The sequence below is a fragment of the Bison bison genome, unplaced genomic scaffold (assembly GCF_000754665.1).
Source record: "Bison bison bison isolate TAMUID 2011002044 unplaced genomic scaffold, Bison_UMD1.0 scf7180017864042, whole genome shotgun sequence".
NCBI classification, from domain to species: domain Eukaryota; kingdom Metazoa; phylum Chordata; class Mammalia; order Artiodactyla; family Bovidae; genus Bison; species Bison bison.
The window spans coordinates 1,267,962-1,278,761 of record NW_011494614.1 but is presented as its reverse complement, the minus strand read 5'-3'; the positions used below and the strand labels follow the sequence as shown (position 1 = coordinate 1,278,761).

General features: G+C 42.1%; 2 protein-coding genes across 9 annotated transcripts in view; one reads left to right on the top strand and one right to left on the bottom strand.

Annotated features, from left to right (window-relative positions):
• MED12L (mediator complex subunit 12-like) overlaps positions 1–10,800 on the bottom strand; it is a 368,195-nt gene that overhangs the window by 104,036 nt on the left and 253,359 nt on the right. The window lies entirely within an intron of this gene.
• P2RY13 (purinergic receptor P2Y, G-protein coupled, 13) lies at positions 306–3,507 on the top strand. The gene is made up of 2 exons (XM_010835366.1): positions 306–1,583; positions 2,043–3,507. The coding sequence occupies exon 2, from the start codon at positions 2,058–2,060 to the stop codon at positions 3,057–3,059; it is 1,002 nt and encodes a 333-aa protein (XP_010833668.1). The 5' UTR covers positions 306–1,583; positions 2,043–2,057; the 3' UTR covers positions 3,060–3,507.

Below are 10,800 nucleotides of genomic sequence, written 5' to 3'. Positions count from 1 at the left end.
ATCTATTTCACATATGATAATATACATGTTTCAATGCTATTCTCTCAAATCATCCCACCCTTGCCTTCTTCTCCAACAGAGTCCAAAAGTTTGTTCTTTATATCTGTGTCTCTTCTGCTGTCTCACATATAGGGTCATCGTTACCATCTTTCTAAATTCCATATATATGCATTAGTATACTGTATTGATGTTTTCCTTTCTGACTTACTTCACTCTGTATAATAGGCTCCAGTTTCATCCACCTCATTAGAACTGATTCAAATGCATTCTTTTAAATAGCTGAGTAATATTCCATCGTGTATATATACCACAGCTTTCTTATCAATTCCTCTGCCAAAACACCAATTTTTCAAACTGTGCCACCACAATGGTAGTTTCAACCCAAATTATTAGGCATCCTATTCTCTCAGAAAAATGTCCAGTGGGATACTGAATTCTCAGAATTCACCAAAAATGCTCGATCAAGCCAACAAAACAGTCTAGTCCAATCCTGTGGTAAAACTCACAGCAAGAAATATGAAATGAAACTCGCCATGGAGAACTCCACATTACCTCATAAGATCTCCTGATTTCCTCATTCACTTTATCTGGTGAGGAAACATTTCTTCATAGACAACAACTTTCTCCTTACAAAAGCAGCAATTACATCCTTTCAGAAATTTTACAGAACTCGGCTCAAGGTTGATGAAATTCCTGAAATCTTTAGCACTTTGCAAAGTCACAAATACAGGAAGAGAGTTCCAAAAATGGCTTTCCCGTAAGTAAAATAGTGTATTTCCATTTAAATCTGCAGTTCATTCACCAGAGCAGTGAGTAGCAAACATTTTTTTCATACCTCACCCGTAGTGAGCACTATTCTAGGCGCTCATCTCAGTCTCTAAGCGCTGAAGCATGCAGTGTAATTAAACCCAGGGGAAAATACAGATGGGGAAAATGAGGCACAAAACTACTAAATCATTTGTCTACTATCTACTACCCAGTAACACGTGATTCTGAAATTCTAACCCCCAAAATCTGGGTCTAATAGGCCTTACCTCTTAGAAAACATATCACTTCATCTCTCAAAGGTTGAAAGACCAAACCAAAGATTAAGATAAATGTCTATAGAAATCATTAGGTCACCCCAACAAACACAAATTTCTGAAAAAACCAGTCTACAAGGGTGCAGATGATCATGCTGTCTGGTTTTAGAGTCAACACTTACTCTCCTATAATTTAAGGCTATTTTCTTTACATTTCTCCCTCCTGTTATTATAAGGCATTAAAAATTTCATTGAACATGTAGAGAAGGTAAACTGCAGGAGTTATTATATAAGAAAAATATAAAAATGACTGCAACTGAACTGATTTATTCAAACCATAGTACCTTAACAGTACATAAGTTTAAAATAAAGAGGTTCCTTATTAGAGAACCCCTCAGAGGATTACACATGAAGAGGTTCTAATGGATCTCAACTGCGCACGTGAAAATGAGGAAGGAAACTTGGTATAAGAAAGCAGAACAGCATTTGCTCCATGTCTTTCATGGGCTCAACTAATGACTGCCTCGATCGATCGCAAGACGAGTTTCCTTCCAAATAAAGGTGAATTTCAATTGTTATTATGAATGGCTTGCTTATAAACGATAGAATATTTTCAAGAGGGCAAAATGCTTTTTAAAGTTTAACATTCTATAAACCATAGATTATAAGCACAGGAAATGACACAATGTTCCCCAACATTGTGAATACTTTTACCTCTTAGCCAGTTTTATTTTACTGCCATGTTAGTTAAAAGTAGAACCTGTGAATGGGGTAGAATCTGTTATCTGGATTTCATAAGGGTGTGAAAGGAATGGGACTGTTAATTAAGTACCTAAACTGTACTATGGGCTTTAAAAATGCTAGCCAGAAACAACATGTGCTTTCTCAACTGATTTATTAAATGTGATGAATAAATTTAAGGTGTAAACACGGTGCAAAGCTAAAGTCTATTTTTAACAAGGAGCATTTTGAAATCATGAAATGCTTCTTGTTTTACTTTGTGTATATGTTTTTTAACAGCTGACACTGGAAACCATGAATGTGACAGTGATGAAGGGCTTCAACGGGTCTGAGCGGTGTCCCAGAGACCTGAAGACAGCACAGCTGGTGTTCCCGGCCATCTACACTATTGTTTTCTTCGTGGGCATCCTGCTGAACAGTTTGGCCCTGTGGGTGTTCATTCATATTCCCAGCTCCTCCACCTTCATTGTATACCTCAAAAACACTTTGGTGGCTGACTTGATAATGACGCTCATGCTTCCATTTAAAATCCTCTCGGACGCCCGTCTCGGACCCTGGCAGCTCAGAGCCTTTGTGTGTCGTTTCTCTGCCGTTATCTTTTATGAGTCCATGTACGTGGGCATTACCCTGCTGGGGCTCATAGCCTTTGACAGGTTCCTCAAGATCATCAGACCTTTCGGAAAATTCTTCGTACAGAAACCTGCTTTTGCAAAAGGGGTCTCAACCCTCATCTGGCTCTTTTTGTTCCTCCTCTCGCTGCCAAACATGATCTTGAGCAACAAGGAAGCAACACCATCTTCCGTGAAAAAGTGCGCCTCCTTAAAGGGTCCTCTGGGGCTGAAATGGCATGAAGCAGTGAATTACATTTCCCAGTTCATCTTCTGGACTGTTTTTGTCCTAATGCTTCTCTTCTATACGGTTATTGCAAAAAAGGTGTATGATTCTTACAGGAAGTCCAAGAGTAAGGACAGCAAGAACAACAAAAGGCTAGAAGGTAAAGTGTTTGTTGTCGTGGCTGTCTTCTTTGTGTGTTTTGCTCCGTTTCACTTCTCCAGAATCCCATATACTCACAGTCAAACCAACAGTAAGACTGATTGTCGACTGCAAAATCAACTGTTTCTAGCTAAAGAAACAACTCTCTTTTTGGCAGCAACTAACATTTGCATGGACCCCTTAATATATATACTCTTATGTAAAAGGTTCAGAGAGAGGCTACCGTGCATGAAAGGGAGGCAGATCGCAGCATTCACTCAGGAAAATCATACGAGTCAGTCGGACAATATAACCCTAGGCTGATAACTTTATCATAGTTAACTATTTATTGATGAGACTTCAAATGACAATTTACTTAGAAATCAAACCAAGGCAATGAAAAAAAATGGATTAGAACAAAAGTTTTGTTACTTTTTACTATCCTGGTTCATAGAAAGGATCATGTCAACTTTAATTCCACTGCAATCTATTCACAAGCAGAATAAAGCCTTAGTAAGGGAAAGCATAATAGGAAGCAAATGGTGGCCACTAGAGGTCACCTTTTCAAGAGCATTCACTTCCACTTTGGAAAAGGTGTATTATGGGGAAATGTATGTTTCTAAAAACACATATTTTTTTAAATATAAAAAAATATATTCCTTCACTCTAAAATGCCTCTTCACATTCTTTTGCACATGTAATTCAAACAACACTACTGCTTTTTTATCCCACTTGCCAATTTAAAAGACCAACAACAACAACAAAAAAAAAACAACTTGCAAGTCCTTTGGTGAAAGCTGAAGCTAGAGGTTGAAATGGATGCTAGATGGAAAGCCTCTGGGGAGTAGGTCAGAAAGCCCTTTGACTCCAGATGAAGGTATTTCTCCTTACAATTACAAATGGCCTCTTCCCCAGTATGCCACTACACTACAGGATGCACGAGCAGCAGTATTAAGTCATATAAAATACCGTAATACATCCTAAGTGTATACCATGCGAGAGTAAGAATACTGTATTCTTATTCTTTGGCATCTTCCCTCTGCCCAGCAGATACTCTAACAGTGGTTCAATATTCCACCTATTCAGCAAAGCCTTCCAGCACCTCCGCACTCTTTATCTCTGGTTCAATCTCTGGTTGAAAACAACTACTTCTCCCACATCTGGGTAGAAACTCATTGCAGGTTTCCTATAGTTAGCAGTATTCTAATGTATCCTCTAATGATGGTCAGGATTCTTTAAGAAAGGCAACATATTTTAAAGACAGAAATATGTCATGTTTTCTTGGTATCGCCCATGATACTTTCAACAGATAATAAATTACTAATATTTTAAATAGAATATGTTATTATGCCATTTCTTGGTATGTATATAGATAGAAAGGCTGACCCACAATCAATAATATCCATACTGGGAAATTTTTAGAGGATGACGACCTACTTGTACTTATATATCTCTGCATTTTCCCGAATCCCTTTGTAGGGTAAAAAAAAAAAAAAAAACCTAAAGTATGTTCATCTGCAATTGTGGGTGCTGATTTGTGCCTTCTAGATAAAATGTGCAAAGGAGTACTCATGCTCTGCAGATATGCCAGTAGCTCCAACACAACCATCAGAATGTGAAGCCCATGTCTTCTTCCGTGGCCCCAAAGACCCTGGAACTTGCCCAACCCTTCTAGTCTTTTCTCCTAACTGTTATTCCATCCCTGGAACTCTCTTATATAAGTTTATAAGTATCAGGAAATGCCATGCTCCTATTTTACCCCTGTGTCAATGAACTTATAAATTTCCCTCTGACTCACCAAGAAAACATTTACCCATCCATGGAACTCTTAAGTTGCCATTACTCAGTCCATGAAATCTCATCTGGCTAACTTCCCAACATCCAAACCCGATCACTCCCTCATCTGTATGTTGTCATACCTCAAATATTGTAATGATCACACTGCTTTGTAATTACTGATTCACAGATGTGTCTACTCTTTTATTAACCTATGTGCACTTATGAGAGCAGAGAGTGTGGGCCATTGTGCAATCAATAAATATTTGATAAAATATAACAAACCAAACTACCTTTATTTTTATATACCAGAAAAGCAAAAGGGAAGCCAATTCTCACTGACGTTTTACTTTTCAAAACATAACATAAATTTCTTAAAAGCTCAAGCTCTTTTTAGTTGGTCTCCTATGCATGTACACATAAGCCTGGGAAGTGGGGGCGTTCTTGGGTTCATCAGTGAATGACCAGGAAGGAAGGAGGATTACTGAACAGTACACGTATAGCTTGGGGGCCAATGTCTATCATCATTTCCATTTTAGAGCCACTGACAAAATACTTAAGCTATGTACTGTTGGTTTTGGTTAAATAAAACTTGTAACTGTAGCATATCACAATCAGCAAAACTCTTAGAAAGTACTTTGAGTGCCTGATTTTCATTTGCAAGAAGAATTAAGTCATAATGACTATTAGAGATGCCACTAAACCCATGTTACGTTCACTGAGTACATTATGTGATCATGAGCAGACTCTAATAATGTATTATAAGTAACTGCATCTAAGCCACCCATCAAACTAGGCTTGGTGATATAACCCATGTATATTTTACATCTAAATAGTTTCAATATACACTGAATGGATATAGACAAGAAATATATTTTAGAACTATCTTTCAAGATAAAATTTCAGTAGTATATCTGTCCTCCAGAGATATTTATTTTATATTCCATTATAGTAATATTACAGTCAAAAGCAGACTACCTGAGGTATAGAACGAAATAATCTACCAAGAACTTAGAGAAGAATCATCATAAAATCACATCCACAAAATGAAAAGCAACTACCTGAGAAGAACTTCCCAAACTAGCAATCACAAACACTAAAATCTAGAAGACTCACAGAATGGGGCACTATAGCCATAGTCATTAATGACACAGAAGACAGGTGGGGAAAAATAGTAGCTTTGGTAAACCCCACAAGCTCATAGCACAATGAAGGGCTTTTGTAAAAATCTAAAATGTAAATATTTATATTGAATAAGGCCTTCCAAATACCCCTGATGCAGGGGAAGTAGGACAGTGCATTGTCCCGATACAGAATTATTCTTCGGAAACCAAGAGAAAGCACTGTAAAGGGGGAAGGAAGAGACAGAGAAGCAGCGTGAATTCCCAGCTCACAGGAGTTAGCTGGCTGATAAAGTGGTCGTGACATCAGAACATAAAATAATTGTTCAATTCAGTCGTGTTCATCTTATCACTTCATACGTTCCAGATTCATTTAAATGCAGCTTGTTCCGTAACTTTCTAAGGTCTTCTTTCTGAAATTCTCTCACCATCTCCCTGGGTATGTATTCCTCCAGTAAGTTAACAGATCAAAGTGCACATACACATCAATGTCACCAGAACAAAACCTCCAAGCAGAGGAACCCATACCCAGTTGTGTGAACCACTTAGGAAGCACATGTTGAAAAGCAGCCCTGGTGTGCAATTTACACATCATTTGAATTGCCTAAAACCAAAACACAACACTTTAAACTTGACATGGAAACCAAACATAGGTAATATGAATATAGTACATGTGTGAAACCAGTAGTCAAACTTTAACAGAACCAGCTCTAAGAGTAGATCACTAGGCCTGCCCCCAGAGTTTCTGATTCACTAGGTCTGGGCTGAAAACTGAGAAGTTTCCAGGAGAGGAGATAAGGATGCTATCAATTTGGGCCACATGTTAAGAACCATAAAGCACAGTACTCTTGGACATGAATGTCCAATGGTGGGATCTGTCAACAGGAGACAAACACAACTGTTATTAAGGGAGCAGGACACATATAAGGTGACAGGCAGTGACATGAACTATGGTTACCTGGAAAGTTCGTGTCCCACCTGGGGGCGAGCATCTACTTATTCAATGCCAACTGTTGGCACAGGAGGGAATTTGGACCCGGAGTTGCTAACTGGTAGCCATAGCAATAGTAAAATCAGCACCAGCAACAACAAAAACAAAACACATTATTTACTGTGCACCAGGGAAGTGTGTCAAGATCGTTAAGTATACTGTTCCCAGTAATAATCCCAGGAAGCCTGTCAAGTACTGTGTATGCATGCTCTGCACACACAACTCTGCAACCCCATGGCCTGTAGCCCACCAGGCTCCTCCGTCCACGGGACTTCCCAGGCAAGAATACTGCAGTGGGTTGCCATTTCCTACTCCAGGGTATCTTCCTGACCCAGAGATCAAACCTGCATCTCCTGCACTGCAGGTGGATTCTTTACCACTGAGCCACCTGGGAACACCTAGTTAGACCTTCCTAGACTTGGTCTAGGAAAACCTAGACCAAGTGCTATAGTTATTGCCAATTCAGATATAAAGAAGCTGAGAACCAGAGAAGTTAAGCAACTTGCATGGGGTCAAAGAGCTTGTAACAAAGATAAGACTAATTCAGACTCCGGTTTCTGACCGTAACCGTCTATCCTTAACAACTGTCTACCACAGATTTTCTAATGTTCTCAAGAGAAACCTTAAATCCAGTCTCTTCTGCCATATTACTTGTTATTTTCCCTGGTGGCTCAGATGGTAAAGCATCAGCCTGCAATGTGGGAGACCCGGGTTCAATCCCTGGGTCGGGAAGATCCCCTGGAGAAGGAAATGGCAACCCACTCCAGTACTCTTGCCTGGAAAATTCCATGGACTGAGGAGCCTGGTAGGCTACAGTCCATGGGGTTGCAAAGAGTCAGACAAGGACTGAGCGACTTCAATTCACTCCACCTCCATAGCCACTCCCCCACTCCCTGGCCCCAGAAAAACATACATCATGTGTGGGCCACAGCAGCCCACATACTGCCAGCTAATTATCCTTGACCTCGAAGCTAACAGGCACCTCCCAGGACCTTACACTCTTTTACTGTGTGTGCGGCATATCGCTAAGTATGACCTTACAAGGATTATTACCTTTCTATTTCTCACTCTATCCCAGGAGATGGACACTACAGGGCTCCCTGAAGGGGAGGAAACAAAAAGAAAACTGAGGCACAAAGTGAACAGATGCCTTGTGCTGGTGCCCATGATCCCAGCACCAGCAGAGACAGAGCTGGAACAGACACCTAGCGGGTGGCCTCCAGACCACACCTCACAGACACAACAAGCCCAATTCCTCCAGGAGTGACCTCAAGCCCCCACTGTGACACTGATAAGAAGGGGGCTCCCAAAGAGAGAGGTCTCAACACAAAAGAGTTTCAACAACCTCAGGGATATGCACAGTTCCACCACGAGTCCTCAGAGACCTGTGGGCACCCCTCCAGCCCTTAAGAGGAGTCACATCACAAAGCATAGGATAGCTGATTCATTGAGCCCATCAACCCTTCATTGTGTGCTTCATGCAGGGCCCCTGGGCTCTCTGGAGTCTGCACACAGACCACCATGAATAAAAATGTGGTTTGTGGAATGTGGTCACTCACTCAGTCGTGCGCAACTCTTTGCAACTTTTTGGACAGTAGCCTGCCAGGTTTCTTTGTCCACAAGACTTTTTCAAGCAAGAATACTGGAGTGGATTGCCATTTCCTTCTCCAGGGGATCCTCCCCACCCAGGGACTGAAGCTGCGTTTTCTGTGTTTTTGGCATTGCAGCAGGTTCTTTACCTGTTGAGCCATCACTCCCAGAATAAGAGACAGAATTAGCTCACCAAAGCAGCTCAGAGAAAAAGGCAGCTAATGCCGGATGGACAAAGTGAGGAAAGGCTCGGAGGAGGTGGAAGTGTGAGCTGGGCCCTGATGAAGAACCAGAGCCTTTGAAAGGACACCCTGCAGCACTCAGAGCAGTTTGGAGGAAAGTTCAGGGGCTTGGGCACTGAGCTGTGGTCCAGTGAGAGGGGCCACGGGGTCGGGGGCAGGGGGACTGTTCAGGCTGCTGAAGCATGTGTTGGGGTGGGGGATGAGCCTGAGAAGTGAGCGTGGGGCCCCATGGCACAGCACTTTGGGGTTGTTGGGGTGTTTGGAGTTCTCTCTGAGCCACTGTAGGTGGCTGAAGTGAAGACTATGTTCTCTATGCTGTGCTTTAGGAAAATCAATTTGTCAGCAAGATGATGATTCTGGATTAATAGAGCCACTGAGGCTAGGAGATCAATTAAAGAAGTCTTTCATCTATACACTGTTAAGAGCCAAGTGGAAAGAAATCTGATATGGACCTTAGAGACATTTTCAGAGAGAGAGAGGTTTTGAGTCCAACACCACAGGACAGAAGGGGTTTCTATATAAAACGTATGTGATAACCATGCAAAAATGTATTCTCAATGGGGTCCATAATCCTCCTTGCACCCCCTCCCAATCAAGAAGCATTGCTTTGAGGAACATTAGCTTGCGTGACGTGCTGTACCATGAAATTATGTTGAATATGAAGCACCAGTGAGGGAGCTGAGTCAAGGAGACTACCTAGTGGAGGCAAAATATGGATCCAGGGCTCTCAAGACAGAGCCAGATCAGAAGCTGTGGGAATAATCTTTCCCAAGAAAGGGAGAAAAGAAGGAACGAGCTATGCACCTCAGAGGCCACGCTACCCAAGTCTCACGGACAAAACAGACAGAAAAGGAGGAATGGTGCCCGGGACTGGATCGATGAACAACAAGGAGCAACAAGATGTTCCCTGGGAACCAAGGAACAAGAGAGATTCAAGGAGGAAGTGATAGTCCACAGAATCACACACTCTGGGGAGGTCGAATGTGACGAATGGACAACTGTGAGGTCAGTGGTCACTTGAAGGAGGAGGTGGGTGGAGCCCCAGTTTCTAATGGGAAGGGAGGGACGACAAGCTACACTTGCCATGAAGGACCAGTCAGTTGACAAGCGTTGCAAGGAGGAAATAAGAACAGCTGTTAGATTAGCTCAGCTTTTTCCAAGCATTCCTAAGAACAGCTGGAGTAGCTTCTTCGCATGTTTCTCATGCAATGCACAGGAAAGATGATCCACCTGAAACAGGCAACACAGCAGGCGCACAGATCACACGATGGGTAGAACCATACGACCAAGAAAACCAGCTGTGGCCAGAAAACGGGTGTGCCGACGTGGCAAACCCACGTTCCCTGGGTTTCTGATGCCCAGCCCACACCCATTCTAGTACAGTATAGGGAGAAAGGAATTGGGGATCACCATTAAGTGACAGGCATGAAAACAGAGAATATGGGGAGGAGTAATCAAAGAGAAAGGAAAAATGAATGAAAAGGGAACTGAATTTGAGACTCACAGTAGGTAACTCATGCTCAGTCACTCAGTCACATCTGACTCTTTTTGACCCTATGGACAGCAGCCCACCAGGCTTCTCTGTCCATGAGACTCTCCAGGCACAAATACTGGAGTGGGTTGCCATTTCCTACTCCAGGGGATCTTTCCAACCCAGGGATCGAACTTGCATCTCCTGCATTGGCAGGCAGATTCTTTACCACTGAGCTACCTGGTAAGCCCCATGGTAGGTAAACCAATGATTTTAAAAACTCAGAACTTCACTCAGCATGTGAACATTCACCTCTTCTGCAATAAAACTTACTTGATAAATGTAACTTTCTAAAGCATCAATTCAGTTCAGTTGCTCAGTCCTGTCTGACTCCTTGTGACTCCATGGACCACAGCATGCCAGGCCTCCCTGACCATCACCAACTCCCAGAGTTTACTCAAACTCGTGTTTATTAAGTCCATGATGCCATCCAACCATCTCATCCTCTGTCGTCCCCTTTTCCTCCTACTCAATCTTTACCAGCTCAGGGTCTCTTCAAATGAGTCAGCTCTTGGCATCAGGTGGCCAAAGTATTGGAGTTTCAGCTTTAGCATCATTCCTTCCAAAGAACATCCAGGACTGATCTCCTTGCAGTCCAAGGGACTCTCAAGAGTCTTCTCCAACACCACACTTAAAAAGCATCAATTCTTCGGCGCTCAGCTTTCTTCACAGTCCAACTCTCACATCCATACATGACCACTGGAAAAACCATAGCCTTGACTAGACAGACCTTTGTTGGCAAAGTAATGTCTCTGCTTTTGAATATGCTATCTAGGTTGGTCATAACTTTCCTTCCAAGGAGGAAGCGTCTTTT